Source organism: Podarcis muralis, chromosome 4, assembly GCF_964188315.1.
Source record: "Podarcis muralis chromosome 4, rPodMur119.hap1.1, whole genome shotgun sequence".
NCBI lineage: Eukaryota > Metazoa > Chordata > Lepidosauria > Squamata > Lacertidae > Podarcis > Podarcis muralis.
The window spans coordinates 83,007,656-83,023,783 of record NC_135658.1 but is presented as its reverse complement, the minus strand read 5'-3'; the positions used below and the strand labels follow the sequence as shown (position 1 = coordinate 83,023,783).

At 43.0% G+C, this 16,128-nt stretch overlaps 1 protein-coding gene across 2 annotated transcripts; it reads left to right on the top strand.

Moving 5' to 3' along the window:
- The first annotated feature begins 3,364 nt into the window (after positions 1–3,364).
- Positions 3,365–14,883, top strand: BIVM (basic, immunoglobulin-like variable motif containing). Of its 2 annotated transcripts, XM_028728180.2 has the most exons (10): positions 3,365–3,521; positions 4,946–5,547; positions 6,504–6,630; positions 7,609–7,704; positions 7,862–7,966; positions 8,632–8,726; positions 9,699–9,831; positions 11,277–11,360; positions 12,361–12,457; positions 13,434–14,883. In XM_028728180.2, the coding sequence occupies exons 2-10, from the start codon at positions 5,067–5,069 to the stop codon at positions 13,725–13,727; spliced, it is 1,512 nt and encodes a 503-aa protein (XP_028584013.2). In that variant the 5' UTR covers positions 3,365–3,521; positions 4,946–5,066; the 3' UTR covers positions 13,728–14,883. The 2 variants fall into 2 exon arrangements, with proteins under 2 accessions (XP_028584013.2, XP_028584014.2); XM_028728181.2 differs by lacking the exon at positions 7,609–7,704.
- The last annotated feature ends 1,245 nt before the right edge of the window (positions 14,884–16,128 follow it).

Below are 16,128 nucleotides of genomic sequence, written 5' to 3'. Positions count from 1 at the left end.
CCGAGGGTCATCCAGCCCCCACCCCCACCCCCGCGATGCAGGAATCGCCACTCAAGTCATGGGGCATCTTGAAGATTTCACAGATTTATTGCGGCGTAATCTTTCGCCTGGGTAGCTCAGATGGTTACACCTCGGTGCCGAGGTCCCTGTATGGGACAGCTGCGTGTTTCCGCATTGCAGGGGGCTGGACTAGACCTCAGGGTCCCTCCCAACTCTACGATTTTATGGGAGTGGTACCTATTTATCTACTTGCACTTTGACGTGCTTTTGAACTGCTAGGTGGGCAGGAGCTGGGACCGAGCAACGGGAGCTCACGCCGTTACAGGGATTCGAACCGCCGACCTTCCGATTGGTGCAGAAAGAGGTCCCAACCCTGCACTCAGCCCTCACCTGTGGCTCCTAGAAGCTGTCAGCATGCAGCAGCAGCCACACCCTGAGAAATGGCCGTGACTGGCCAACTAAGGGTAGTTGAGGGTAGCAGGTGGATCTCAAAGGCAAACACAGGCTCTGGCAGATGGAGTGGATGAGACCAATAGTGGAACACCAGTGGCCAAGAAGGCGGTTTCCGCACGTACTGTAGAGGGAACTGAGGGGCCATAGAAGGTAGCCCATCTATGAGAAGGAAAACTGATCCTTAAGTTCTGCTGCCAGGGGTGCCAACTTGAATAAAATATTGGGGAGGCCCAAGTAAGCCCCACCATGCATAATCGATCACAAGACACAGTGCACACACACCATTTGAATAAAAATGCCCATCAAATTGGGGGGGGGGCTCCAATATTTTATTGGGGGGCTCAAAGGAAACTTGGCCCCTAGGAGTTAGCTCCCATGTCTGCTGCCTTGTGGGACATCTTTCGGAGAAGAAACAGCTAAGGAGTATGCAAATCTGGAGTGGAATCTCTATAAAATGGTTGGATGGCGCCTTGTACGCCTCCTTCTGGCAACTCCTGCAGCCAAGCTGGTGCCAAACATGTTGCTGTGCTTTCCTTCAGGCCGCATCAGCAAGGCCGAGAGGGGGTCTTGTCTGGGCATCCCAGGCTTGTGCCCTGGGAGGTCACTTTAGTGCTGTGAACATGCTATTTGGCTTTGCCCCTGGAGGTGTACTCCATTGCCTCTCGAGACAAGATGGATGCCAAGAAACATGCAGGTTGAATCCCTGGCATCTCAAGGTAGGGCTGAGAGGGAACCCTGCTGCAAATCTTGCAGAGCCTCTGCAAGTCAGTGAGCTAGATGGACCAAGTCAGTATACGGCAGTTTCCTACGTTCCTGTCATGAGCAAGGGAGGCAGCTGCCCCTCCCAGAACAAGAAAAACAATAGAAATACTTAACTAACTGACCCATCACTTCGGTTCTGCCCCTCCTAACAAAAATCCTGGCTACGCCCATGGTTCCTGGTGAGCTCTACCTGGGGGCTGGACTAGATGTCCCTTGGGGGTCCCTTCCAACTCTACAATTCTACGCTTCCCTCGTTATTAACATTCAGGAGGATTATTTCAAAAACCCATAACCTGATCACCTAGGCGTTTGATGGCTGAAATATGCCATTACTGGCAACCATGAAATGATTAGCTGTGAGGATATTTGTTTGTTTAAAAGAACAATACTCTTTGTGTATTTTTTTAAAAAAATTATTAAAGATTTTCATCGTTTACAAAAGCACATGCATTGTCTCTTTCTTCAGATTGGCGTTTTCTACAGATCAGTTACATTTGTTGTGAGACATTGGTGTTATATGCAGTGTGGGGTTGGGAAGAAAAGAGGGGACGGGAGAGAGGGGGTGCTATGGGAAAGCTTATGTTCTTTTACTTAGTGTACGCATGGGATTTTGTGTCAGTGTCACTTGGGCACTTGTTACGTTTCCTTGGTGGTCGACACATTTGCAACACATTTGGGCCTACAAGTAAACTTTGCAAAATCTGAGGCTATGTGCTTCAACACCCCATATCCAAAAACAGGCTTCCTCAACCTTGGCCCTCCAGATGTTTTTGGCCTACAACTCCCATGATCCCTAGCTGGCAGGACCAGTGGTCAGGGATGATGGGAATTGTGGTCTCAAAACATCTGGAGGGCCGAGGTTGAGGAAGCCTGTCCAAAAAGAATTCGCCAACATCACCAAGATAAAACTCTGCCTCACCAAGTTCAGATACTTAGGGGTGCAAATAAAACAAAAAACCTCAACAAACTATTCTTCTTCTTCTTTGGTGATCACTCGTAGCTGAGTAAGATTGTCTTCCATAAACACAGTTTTAACAGTGAGTCCGTAAGTGATTGTGGAGGCCAATTCTGGATCCACACGTCCTTCCACAGTGGGGACATTGGTTTCCAGGTGGGAGTTGATCATGGTGAGGGTTTGCCAAATGTGCCTTCCTCTTAGCACGTTTCTCCCTTGCATCCTGAGTTCGAGTGTCTTCAAAGCCCATGACACCTTTGGTAAAGGCTGTTCTCCAACTGGAGCACTTGCAGGCCAGTGTTTCCCAGTTGTCAGTGTTTATACTCCTTTTTTTTTTTAAGATTTGCCTTGAGACAGTCTTTAAACCTCTTTTGTTGACCACCAGCATTACGCTTTCCATTTTTAAGTTCGGAATAGAGTAGTTGCTTCGGAAGATGATCATCAGGCATCCGCACAGCATGACCAGGGGTGACAAATTAACAAAGACCTGGACAGAGTGGAGCAAAGCTATATCGGATAAAATGTTGTTGTTGTTGTTTAGTCATTTAGTCGTGTCCGACACTTCGTGATCCCATGGACCAGAGCACGCCAGGCACTCCTGTCTTCCACTGCCTCCCGCAGTTTGATCAAACTCATGCCGGATAGCTTCGAGAACACTATCCACCCTTCTCGTCCTCTGCCGTCCCCTTCTCCTTGTGCCCTCCATCTTTCCCAACATCAGGGGCTTTTCCAGGGAGTCTTCTCTTCTCATGAGGTGACCAAAGTATTGGAGCCTCAGCTTCAGGATCTGTCCTTCTAGTGAGCACTCAGGGCTGATTTCCTTAAGAATGGAGAGGTTTGATCTTCTTGCAGTCCATGGGACTCTCAAGAGTCTCCTCCAGCACCATAATTCAAAAGCATCAATTCTTCGGCGATCAGCCTTCTTTATGGTCCAGCTCTCACTTCCATACATCACTATCGGATAAAATAGCGTGATCAAAATGATCAAACCCGCCCCCGCCCCCCAAGTTAGCCTACCTATTCCAAACCCTCCCCAAGCTGTCTGTAGGCTGATGCTGTTGCTTTCCCGGGGCCTCTTTCCGGAGGAGGAGCGAGGCGGGGCTGCAAAGCAGCTTTGGCCTCTCCGGCTGCGCGTCCTCCTCCTCCTCCTCCTCCTCCTCCTCCTCCTCCTCGCCCGGGTCCCGTAGGATTGCAGGGCGGAGGCGGGGCTTGCGCGCGAGAGGGGTATATGTGTGCGTGCCCGCTGGCGCGCGCGCGCTCAGGTGAGCTCGGAGGGGGCGGCGCGAGAGGGAGAGAGCGCGCGCTGTTGGTGATGCTGGTGCTGATGCGAGTCATGGCCGCCGCCAAGCAGGTAAAGAGGAGAGGCAGCTCACCCCCCTCCGGAGGTTGGGGTTGGGGGTGTGTGAGCGGACAGTGAGGGTCTCTGCTCGAGAAAAGCGGGGAAAGTCCGGGGGGCGGGGCGTGTGCTGCGAGTGCTGGTTTAGTGCAGGCTCTGTTGTTGCGCCTTATTCAGGGGTGGACTCACAATGGAGCCAGGAAAAAGGGGGATTTTTTTTTTGGGGGGGGGAGAAGCAAACAAGGCAACCGACCCCCTATTCTTATTTTTTGCCACGTTGGGGAAAGCAGTTGGGTGGAGGACACTAGGCCTGACAATGTCTTTCATTCATATATATATATATATATATATATATATATATATATGTATGTATGTATATATATATATATATATAATTTTCCAATATTACCAGTGTGTTGCCAATTACATACAAATTCCAATTGATATCAAAATAATTATCATTTCCAAAATCCGTGCAATTTAATCAAAGTGGTTTCCCGTGCTCCTTGATCCATGTTTTCCGTCTAGTTCTTACAATTCATATTTTTTTATTAACATCTGATTGTGTTTTAGTTGGTATATGAACCATTAAGAGAACAGCGGCGTTCTTAGCAATTGCTGTTCGTGTCAATGCCTCACCTCACTTTCCGTAGGATTTCAAATGAGGTGCTCTAATTATTTTTCTTTTCCCTGCGTGTGTCAGCCTGAATATGTCCAGTTATTAAGTCCTTTATGATTGCCAATGGCTTTCTCGTTAGCCATGGTAAGCGAGCTAGAGCCTCCATGTTCAGAGGCAGTTGTGCCTTGGAAGTCTAGGTGCTGTGGGGGACAAAGCAGTGGGTTGAAAGTCTTTGCCTTCGGCCCTTTGCAAGTGAGCATCCTGCGGCCTTAGGGACTGTGTTCACTTACTGTCTGGGAACCTTTGTCTAGTTCTAATAATTTCACACACACGCACAACACAAACCCTCCTGACACACACAGGGGGTGTAGGTGCGCAGCATTACATGGATTTGTTGTAATAGTTTCCTAAATCCAGGCCTCCACCTTCAAGTTGTGGTTTCTTGCCGCAAAGAAGGATATACAGTGGTACCTCAGGTTAAGTACTTAATTCGTTCCGGAGGTCCGTTCTTAACCTGAAACTGTTCTTAACCTGAAGCACCACTTTAGCTAATGAGGCCTCCTGCTGCCGCTGCACCGCTGGAGCACGATTTCTGTTCTCATCCAGAAGCAAAGTTCTTAACCCGAGGTACTACTTCTGGGTTAGCGGAGTCTGTAACCTGAAGCATATGTAACCTGAGGTACCACTGTAATAAGATGGCTTGGACAGGTGCATGGAGAAAATAAATTGTGTACCAGCCCCAAGTTTTGCTGCGAAGACTTCTGGCATACTTATTATTATTATTATCTGAAAACATAACATGCTCTCTTCTTTATTTCAGACAATTTGAAATTATCTCGTAAATCTGGAGGAAGCGATGTAGGCAGTGTCTGAGTTGGAAAGGAGCCTGCGGCTCACTGTCCTTTTATTATTACCTTGGAAAAGCTTTGTATATTCATTCAATGCCGAACATTGCAGACTCTCAGCTAGAGAGTGGTTCTGGAGAAAGCGAACATGGACCTGGAAGAACAGCTTCAGAAGTGAATCTTCATGGTACTGTAAAACCGTTCTGTGCTGCCGGTGCCTCTGTTGCCTCTCTTGGATCTAGTGGGGACAGGCATTATCCGTGGGGATGCCCCGTCACTCACACCCGAGAAAAGTTTTACACTATCTGTTCAGACTATGCTTTCTTAAACCAGGTAACATCCGCTCGCAAAAGCCCAAGTGCTACAGTTAGTGCCTGCCTACAAGACAACACTGCCTTAAATGTTAGGAACAATTCGCCTGGTTTCATTGGCATTCGGACTGGCGCATCAGACATAGTTTACAATGAAGATACTCACTTGGAAAGTTTGTCCAATAGCCTTGGAAAGCTCCCATTGGCGTGGGAAATTGATAAGTCTGAATTCAGTGATACATCCCCAGAGCTGAAGAATCGAGCAGGTACAATTATTTTGATGGAACGTTCGGTGGTGGTGGTGTTTTTATCTTAATAAATGGAAAGCAACTCCTGAAAAATATACTTAGGTTGTAATATAAACTCCTGGCGGGCAGTGGTTGGAGTGCTGTAGTCCCAGCTGTATTCACAGCCTTGGTGCTCCCACTGGTGAGAATTGAAGATGGGGCAGGGGTAGATTCCCCTTCACTGCACCAGATTCCAGGCAATGCTAAAAATTAGCCAGGCACATTTTGTACCTGGCTATTGGCCCGCTTGTGACCAAGTGAAGATGCCTGGGCGCCAGAATAGCTCACCTGACACCTCCACCATCTGGAGGTACATGCCTGGGTATCGTTGGATCAGGACTGTTTTCACACACTAATCTTGTAGAATTCCATCAGTTATATTTTATCTGCGTAATTGGAATGAATTTCAGGAACCAAAATGCTTTTCCTGAGCAGCCTGTCTTCCAGTTCATGTTTTGCTTTCTGTGTATGTCTCCTATACCCTAAACCATGCATCCCCAAACTCGGCCCTCCAGCTGTTTTGGGACTACAGTTCCCACCATCCCTGACCACTGGTCCTGTTAGCTAGGGATGATGGGAGTTGTAGTCCCAGAACAGCTGGAGTGCCAAGTTTGGCCATGCCTGCGCCAAAACCATATCTCTTTCCCTTGTCAAAATAGTCCAAATCTAACTTGTGCACAGTGTAAATTAAGCAAATGAAACCAAGCTATATACACTTACACAGTTCATACTTCATATTTTGGTTTTAATTTGGAGTTCAGCATGACCACATAGAAAAATTTTCCAATTGTAGATTGCTTTTTTCTTTTTGCAATTCTCTCAGAAAACTGACTTTTAAAGTTTATTATTAAATTTATATCCCTACCTGCCTTCCGAATAAGCTCATGTATAATGTTTTGTCTAACTGAAGAATAATTATTAAACTTATTTGACAGGCAACATAAAGAAGCAAGGAACCAAGAAGATGTCTGTAGAAAAGAAGAGTAAACAATACAGAGAATGTCCGCAACATTATGCTCTTGAAGAAATAAAACAACGGAAAGTGTTAGACCTCCGGAGATGGTAGTTTTCGAAAGCTATTTTTTAATTTTGAATGTGTAAAGATGAATATTTTTAAAACCGATGTTGGGTACAGCTATGTTTATAGTGAGATTATTCAAATCACAGGAGTGTCTTTTGTTTCCGGAAGCATTAAACCAACATAACCCTCATGGTCCCTTCCCACCTTACATTTCTAGGAATCTATGGTTATAAGGCTACTTTGTTGTGGCTCCATTACAAGTTTGTGTGTAGCTCTGCACTCTCTCATAGACAGGTGTCTTGCCTCCTCAAAGGAGCAGGAATAACCACAGCCCTGAATGTTTTAAGTGTGGAATGCTGGCTGAGAATATTTCAAATTACTTCTTTGGATCTGGAGCATATGTGTTGACAGTAAAGGCCCCAGGTTTCCCCACAACTTCTAAAATGGATGAAGTTTCCATCAGTATTTCAACATGATAGGTCTGTCTCCAGCAATAATAAAAATACAGCAATACAGCTGCATTGAAATAATAAGTGGAATCCTGTTTGGGAACCTATATATCTGTTTCCTAAAGAGCTCTCTCTTTTGTCAAGCTTTTTTGCTGTCCTGTTAGCTATTAAGCTCTAGTGAAGTAGTTCTAGGTACATCTCTTCATTACTTAAGATACCTTAACTATAAGGTTTCCAACTAAACAGTTCTGCTGGTGCTATCACCTCTGGCTCCCAGTACATCCTTTACATATATTTTGGGGGTTCCCCCATCCCTCCAGAGCAGATTTAGGGGAGTGCGGGTAGAGGGAGGGGATTTTGTATGCTTGTGGAACTACTTAGGTGGATGTGACACATGGAGTAGAGAGTGCTGAGGTAATGGTTTTCTTGTGAGACGAGCCAGCTATTCAGTTGTGAAGCAAATTCTGTGACTGAATATATGTATCTATTAATTTGTCAAAAGTGAAATACATTGTTTTCCTTTACGTCTTGACATGGCTGCCTAAACTTAAGCAATGTGTTCTTTTAAAGGTATTGTATAAGTCGCCCTCAATATAAGACTTCATGTGGGATTTCCTCATTAATCTCTTGCTGGAATTTCCTCTATAGCACAATGGGAGCTGGAAAGTAAGTCACTCGATGGAGCTATTTAACTATTTTCATTTCGGGGTAAGTCCTACTGGATTTAGTGGGACTTACATCATAGTTAGTGTTCTAAAGAAATAGCCTAATCCTTGCTTTTTAAAGTGATAATTCCTTACATTCTCATCTTATTTTTAACCAGCTTACCTCCTATTACTCAAGAAGAGGCTTTGCATATATTGGGATTTCAACCTCCTTTCGAAGAAATTAGATTTGGGCCATTTACTGGAAATACAACATTAATGAGGTAAAGCTGTTCTTGCTACCTTGCACTATTCGACAGGGTTATACGTGCATCTTTTTTTAAAAAAGTATCTTAAATGGCATTCAGTTATTATTAATCTATAGAACTTCGCTAGGGCTGCAATCTACTCACTTCCCTTGGTGTAAATGCCATTGAGTTCAGTGGGGCTTGCTTCCAAGGAGACCCGAACAGTGGATAAAGTCTTAATGGACCAATCGTGGTCTAGAAATATGTACAAAGCTTTAAAAATGTGCAGGTAACATTTATTCTGAAATGCACTAACATGCTTTGTTGTGTTGATGATGCTTCTGCCATGTGACTGACCAGCCCTTAAGTTCAGCTGCCCTTAAGTTCAGAGGAGAAGGGTATGCGAAGGAACTCAGCCTGCTCTTACAGTGCAGTGAGGTGAAATAAGCAGAAAGCACCGGGGAAGGCGATGCTGCAATCCTGTGCACACTTATTTGACAATTCAGATCCACTGATCTCAATGGGAATAAACATGCATAGAATCGTTTTGCTGCATGCTTAATCGGGGCATGTTGTGAACATATAGCCATTTCGTATGATGTTCGTAGCATTTAAAGGAGAAATAAAGGGGAGCAGAGGGAGTCGTTTTCTGGGGCTATGATGGACCAGAGTACTATGTTTTTCCACTTTGTGCTCTTCAGGTGGTTCAGACAAATTAACGACCATTTCCATGTGAAAGGATGTTCATATTTTCTCTATAAACCTCACGGGAAGTATAAGACGGCTGGGGAGACTGGTAAGTAACTAATTTTATTAAGGTGAGTTGTCAAACAGACGGAACAATAGAAAATGACAGAAGGGAAAAGAGAACCAGAATATATAGCCATTATGTTTATTAAAACATTTCTTAGCAGTTGCATTATTTATTAAAACATTACTGTATAACATCTACATTGAACTCAGTGCAGATTATTTTTTTAAAAAAAGAATGATGCTATTTTGTAGCATGCATTCCTGAACTTTGCCAGAAAACTTCCTTGTGGAGTTGTCCTTGTGGAGGAGGCTTGGACAGCATGCCAGTTGAAAGCAAAATAGAGCAGGAGAGAGCCTCAGCTGAATCTCCTTCTAGAATAATAATAATTATTATTTATATACCACTTGCCCACCTGACTGGTAGTGCCCCATTCTGTGCATTACCCTGGGTTCCTACAGGAGAAAGGGTGGCTTAAAAATGAAACGAAACTGCAGTTGAAATAAAATTTCAGATCACCTCAGCTGCTTCTGGAGGCAACACAGAACCTTTCTGGCAGGGCATGAATTTAATACAACCTTCCAAATGTTGTTGGATTCCAGCTCTATCTAGCATGACCAAAGGTCAGGAATGATTGGAGTTGTAGTCCAAAATATGTTAGCGGAGGCTGGTTTCATTCATTTATTTATTTATGTAATAAAATTTATACACCACTCGATTGCAAAAACAAAACCCAAAGAAATGTTGAAGCGGGTTTTTGTTTTTAAAAAACGTATTTTGATACAGTTGCCTTTTTTTGACTAGTACATTTCAATCTGTTTTAGTAAACTGAGAGTATTTAGAAGCTATGGCTTTTGTAATGCATGTTTTGCATGCCTCTGAAGCCCCTGAGTGTTTTGCCATTTACAGAGCACAAAATAAAGAATTCCACGTAGGGGTTAAATCTTCTATGGCATTTCCTCTCATTGCAGACTAAATCCAAATTACCAGTGACTTTTGTTTTGTTTTAATTTGTAGCTTCGGGGGCTTTGACCAAACTAACAGAAGGACTGCGAGATGAATCTGTGGCCTACATTTATCATTGCCAAAATCATTATTTTTGCCCCATTGGATTTGAAGCCACCCCAATAAAACCAAGCAAGGCATACAAGTAAGACCTACTGATGCTATAGGCATTCTTTGAATAATATGTTGTTAAATCCAGGCTACTCTACGTTTCTGTATCCTGGGTATATTAAAGCCTTTGGAGAATCAGAGACAGGGTTGTCAGAAGTAGGTGATAGGAAGAATCTATACCCTATGCAAAACATCAGAAACAGAACTTGAACAGTTGCTGGTCACCCTGTGGAAAAAGCGAGTCTGAAGTCATTCATATTAATAAAGGTCAAGGGACCCCTGACCATTAGGTCCAGTCGTGGCCAACTCTGGGGTTGCGGCGCTCATCTCGCTTTATTGGCCGAGGGGGCCGGCGTACAGCTCATGTGGCCAGCATGACTAAGCCGCTTCTGGCGAACAAGAGCAGCGCCCGAAAATGCCGTTTACCTTCCCACCGGAGTGGTACCTATTTATCTACTTGCATTTTGACGTGCTTTCGAACTGCTAGGTTGGCAGGAGCAGGGACCGAGCAACAGGAGCTCACCCCGTCGTGGGGATTCGAACCACCGACCTTCTGATCGGCAAGCCCAAGGCTCAGTGGTTTAGACCACAGTGCCACCCACATCTCTAAGGGGTGCACACCTACTTACAAAAAACGTTTATATACTTTAACGGCATTGAAAACTTAAGACAGCATGAAGATGGCTTGCTTTCAATTTTTTCAAATATTTTCTAATTTGGACTGAAATCTTATTAAAAAAACCAACAAAACGAAAACCACACACATCTTTACCAAGAGCGGCAGTAGTGTGAGCTGATCTCAGTTTAGCCATCGACTCACCAGCTGTATTCACATTTTGTGGTAAGTCATGGCTAATGGTTTGCCATGAACGCTCAGGCTGCCGCTGCCATGGACTCCTTGCTATGAAGAGGGAGTAACAAAACGCAAATGTTGGCTTGGTGTTGCATCCGAAAATAACTTAACAATTTTAGGGCAAATTTATTTCCACTTGTGCAAGTTGTTACATATGCCAAAATCGGTACAGAGGTGATGCAGTATAAATGTGGAGCCAGTACTTCAAGATTAATTGGTGCCTGTACTTTAATTAAGACTGGAGTACATATTTTATGTGTTTAAGTCTGAAGCAATTTCTCTGAACCACAGTCACGGAAAACATTTAAAGTTCTTTTAGTCATCCTTAGCAGAAGTTATATTGTTACGTAGAAGTAAAACAGCTAAGTGGTAGTATTGAGACACACATGCTGACTGTTCAGAATACCTTAGAAAGCGTAGCTCTTTCAGTGGAACATGAGACTCTTAATCGCAGGGTTGTGGGTTTGAGCCCCCATGTTGGGCAAAAAGATTCCTGCATTGCAAGGGGTTGGACTAGATGACCCTCGTGGTCCCTTCCAACTCTACAGTTCTATGATTCTAAGCTTTTTCATAAGCTGCCTTGTCTTACTGTGGTAAATGAGTGGATATGATTTTGTGTGCACTAGAGGGCGCCTGTTGCAGCAAGATGTGGAACATTGGATACTCATCGGAGAGCCAAGCAGGAAACACCCAACTATTCACTGCAAAAAGTAAGTTAGCACACCCTAGTGGGATTAATCAGATATAGATTTAGGTTTTATGAACTTCACATGCTTGTAGAGCGGCTGTTAACGGCAAGTGCAAAAACTGGACAGGAGAGATGTTTCCAAGGGTATTTTGAATTTTCATTTACAACTTCCGTGAAGGCTTTTGAGGTACAGTACTGTGCTTCTTTACAAAATGTAGGTAGGTAGCTTGTATCTGATCGACATCCCGTTTCACATAGGTGTCTGGTGTATTACTAGTGTAGAACCCATGGGGAGGGGGTGGGAATTTGTCTTGAAGAGACATAAATTTTAAAACAGCAGTTCCAAATAGGAAGTGGTAAGACTTTAGCTGAGAGCTTTCTCTGCAGAGGTACCGTTTCATTGAGAAACAAATTTCTAAGAGTAACATCATCTCTTGTGAGCTCACAATTTTTCCTTGGCATTGACTATACAAAGAGTGGTGTCAAGACTGTGGAAGGAGAAAATTGTGTTGTGTGCAAAATACTACATCCCCTCCTTTCTGTCACCCTCTCTCTCTCTCTGCAAAACAGACTTTGCCATCTTAAAAGAAAATACCAAGGAAAGTAAATACCATTTTTTCCACCTTACTGATTAATGAAAATAGTTTTTCAGTTCATTTTGGTAACCAAAGAGGCAGAGGCCAAAGAGGAGCTGAGAAATTAGTGAGGGAAATACTTGGGTAATACAGAAGCACAGTGCAGGGATACAAAATACCCCGTGTTCTCATGGGCTGTAGCCATTTCTGAGTGGTGAATTTTGTGTGTGTTCATTTTTAAAAGGTACATCAAGGAAAGGAAAGTTTCTGTCACGTGCTGTGCAGGATGCTCCTAATTAAGACTGTCTTGTTATCTGAACCCCAAAGAGTTTTAAAACCATAAAAACTGCTTGTGCAATTCTATTGCATGACATGTTTTACACTGAATTTGTGATCTCACTGCCACCCTCCCACCACACCCCCTGATTTATTTATTTCTTTGCACAGGTGGGCAGATATTGTAACTGACTTGAACACACAAAATCCTGAGTATCTAGATATCCGGCACTTGGAAAGGGGCCTTCAGTATCGGAAGACAAAGAAGGTAAAATTGCTTCATCTTGATAACAAGATTAGCTTGCTTCTTGAGCATTTGTGCCTCATTAGGTTGGCTTTAGGACTCTAGCTGTGAGGGATGATTGCTGCGTGAGTGATGTAAAATTAACAACTGCTGAAGAAACGTGGAAAAATTAATCCCTGAGTGAAAATGTTAGGAAAACATAAGGAAGGAGGTCAGTAGTTCTGCATATCCATCTAGTGTGACTCCCGCTGCTCATGTGAACTAAGAAAAGCTGGTGCAAATGAATGACTAAAACTTGTTCTTTGCAAAAAGTAACTTTCTCAGTATATGCTTCCAAATAAAGATTGTTTGGCTAAGCATCAGAGCTCTGTGGTAACTCCGTGTTTTCTTTCACTGGCCCTCTGAGGAACCTGCCCCAGTATTCCAGTACAACAAATTTTTTAAAAGACTTTTGATAGCCCCTCTTAAGCAACCTCTTCCTGATCTGTTTGCTCTTTCTAGGGAAAAGGCTGACTTAAAAGTATCTGCTGCAAACCAGCTCTTTCCACCCAATAGTTTATATTCTTGCTCACGGCTCTTACTAGGTCACTGCCCTGTAAAAAATTAGCCAGATAGGAAGTATCATGACTTGCTAAAAATGCATTGCTGAAATGTGTTTGTTCACATGTTTTCACCAGCTTTTTGGATACTTGTTCACCAGCTTTTTAAATATTTTGTTGGGAGCCGTCAAGAGTGGTTGGGGAAACTCAGCCAGATGGGTGGGCTATAAATAAGAAATAATAATAATAATAATAATAATAATAATAATAATAATAATTAGCAGAGACAGTGCTGTGAGGGGTTGGCAGAGATAAAGAGCAGCGTCTCTCCTGCTCAGGCTCAAAAAAGTTTAAAGTCTTAAAATGGAGGGTGAGGAAAGCATGAAATCGTAGGAAAGGAACTTAGTACCAAATCTAGAACTTGGTTTTCTGTTTCTCCTTGATTTCTCCTTGATTTTTAGGTAGGAGGAAATTTGCATTGCATCATTGCTCTCCAGAGGCTTAGCTGGCAAAGGTTTGGCCCCTGGAACTTCCCATTTGGAAACGCTAGACAAGATTTGCAGCCCCCGTCACAGACGCCGGGTATCGCCAAGTCTGAGAGCGAAGACAACATTTCTAAGAAGCAGCATGGGCGCCTGGGAAGATCTTTCAGTGCTAGCTTCCACCAGGAATCTGTCTGGAAGAAGCTGTCTCATCTTCATGAAAGGCGGAATAGCGGCTTTCAGAGTTACACAGATTATGACGGGAATGACTAAAAAGAACCGCTTGTGCAATTGATGTACTGTAAAGTATTTCTTAAGATAGGTTTAAAGTACATTATGCACATAGTAGAGAGTGGGTAGAAATTTCAGTACAACATGCAACCTTAGCAATGTTTGCTGCTTTAAACCTGTGAATGTTGGGGATGCTGAGAAACACTAGCTCAAAGATAAGCACAGAAGATTGTACACTTTACAATCCAGTATAATCAGCAATTGACCTGCGTTTCTGACCATGAAATCAGAAGGGAAAATAATCAAGATCAAAGCCATTGTGGGGAGGGTGGGGCCTGGGGAATCTATTATTAGAAGAAATAGATAATACTCAAAAGCATGAGATTTGTTAACTTCCAAAATGATTTATTAAACACACATTGTATAATGGTTTACCTTTACCTTTTACCTGTATAATGGTATTAAATGTATACTGTGTATTTAGAAAATCAAAAATGCAATAAGGACACCACAGTCCAGTTCTAAATTTACCAAACACCAAATGTTAAATTTGTATTGTTAATTGGGTGGTCTCAGTTTGGTGACCGTTGGGACATCATTCTGGATGGATTACGTTTGTTTCGTTAATTGACGACTTTAGTTGGCAGTCACAGGTGATGAGCCTGTGAAAAATCCTGGAAAGAGGGGGTCATTGCATGCTCCTTTTCGAGGAGGGGGTCAGAAAAATCTTTCACTGCCAGTTGTGCGCTCCTCCAACACCTTTTTGTGTGATTGCTTCACAATTTGATAAACGCATCTCCCCCCTCATCTTAAATGGCTACCGAACTGAGCACCTGAGCTTGCAATATTGTGCTGTTCCTACCTTACCTTTTTTCTTGTGCTTTCTGTATCATTTTCACTCCACTCCTTTAATTGCTTTATTGTTAATATGGGAGGTGCTTTTAAGTGCCGAAACACACTAGCAGCCACAGTGATATACCTCTTTGGCCAGAACACTGTTTGTATCTTTTCAAATGATCATGTCAAGTAGCTTTATTTGGAAATATAATATTTTGTTCTCATTATGGAAAAAAAGTTTAATAAAAAATATCAGTGGGATCAAGGACCATCTTTGTTCTGGTTTTGTAATTTTGTAGGTTTGCAGCACTGGCAAACTTTAAAAAGACCTTTCCTTTTAATAAACATAATTTTCTAGTTTTGTCACTTGTTTATGTTCTACGTTTGGTGCTCAAAGATCAATCGGTTGCTCACAAACTTGCTCCAAGTGTATTTGATTCACAGAGGAAAATTGCAGTACATCAACTGTACAGTTCTATGATTCTTTGAAATTTAGTCTCCATCAAACATGCCTCTTCTCTGCTCAGACAAGGAAATCCCCAAGATGCTTCTGAAGTATGACAGGAAAGTCGTCTTGGCCAGGCCATGGCCCAATGACTGGTTCCTGGTGTCCCTATTTTCTAGGGACCATCCTGAATTTATAAAAGCTGTTTCTGATTTGATCCCGGAACAATCTGCTTTTCCTTGACATCCCTATTTCCATCAGAGTAATGTTGAAGGATATGGTAAAATGTCGCTATTTCCATCGGATAAATGTTGGGGGGGTATGGAGTTCCACAACACACACACACACCTCCCTAGTGTGGAGACCAGTGACCGTATGACGTTTAGGAGACAGCTGACAGCAGCCATGTATGTTGGAAGTTTTCAAAATGTTTAATGTTTAATGTTTTTTGTTTTTGTGTATGTTGGAAGCCAGCCAGAGAGGCTGCGACAACCTGGTTGGATGTGCAGGATATAATAACAATAACAGTAATAATGAAATAGGACATTCCTATTCCAATGTTGAAGGGCATGTGTATAGAATGCCACACAGCCACTTTCTATTCTTTTTTCCAAAAATATGTTGGGCTAGCAAACTGAAGTGGGATGGCTTGTGGGAAAGGCATCAAACCAAAGAACAGTGGCAGTGTGGCATAAGAAATGCCAGATTTACATATAAGCTAAACAAGCTATAGCTTAGGACCCCACTCTTGGAGGCCCCCAAAAAATTTAAAGGAAAAAAACCCCTGGATGTACATTTCCAAAATTTAAGATAAAAAACAAATAAAATAAAGCCTACATACAGCAGCAGTATTTTATGTTTTGTAGGCTCCTGTGATGTAAGTAATGGGCCCTGCCTGCCAGCCTGCTCCCTAAAATATCACTGGTTTGCTCATTTCTAGATATAGGATGCCTACATTCTGCACATAGCTGTCAAGTTTTCCCTTTTCTTGAGAGAAATCCTATTTGGAATAAGAGAATTTCCCTTAAAAAAAAGGAAAACGTTGACAACTATAGTTCCAGTTACAGATGGGTAGCCGTGTTGGTCTGCCATAGTCAAAACAAAAAAAATTCCTTCCAGTAGCACCTTAAAGACCAACTAAGTTAGTTCTTGGTATGAGCT

Bases quoted from the DNA above. Each gene is read 5' to 3' on its own strand.
- BIVM (XM_028728180.2), top strand. From the start codon at position 5,067: ATGCCGAACATTGCAGACTCTCAGCTAGAGAGTGGTTCTGGAGAAAGC. The intron at 8,727-9,698 runs GTAAGTAACTAA...TTTAATTTGTAG, and splicing joins TAAGACGGCTGGGGAGACTG to CTTCGGGGGCTTTGACCAAA. The intron at 11,361-12,360 runs GTAAGTTAGCAC...TTCTTTGCACAG, and splicing joins CCAACTATTCACTGCAAAAA to GTGGGCAGATATTGTAACTG.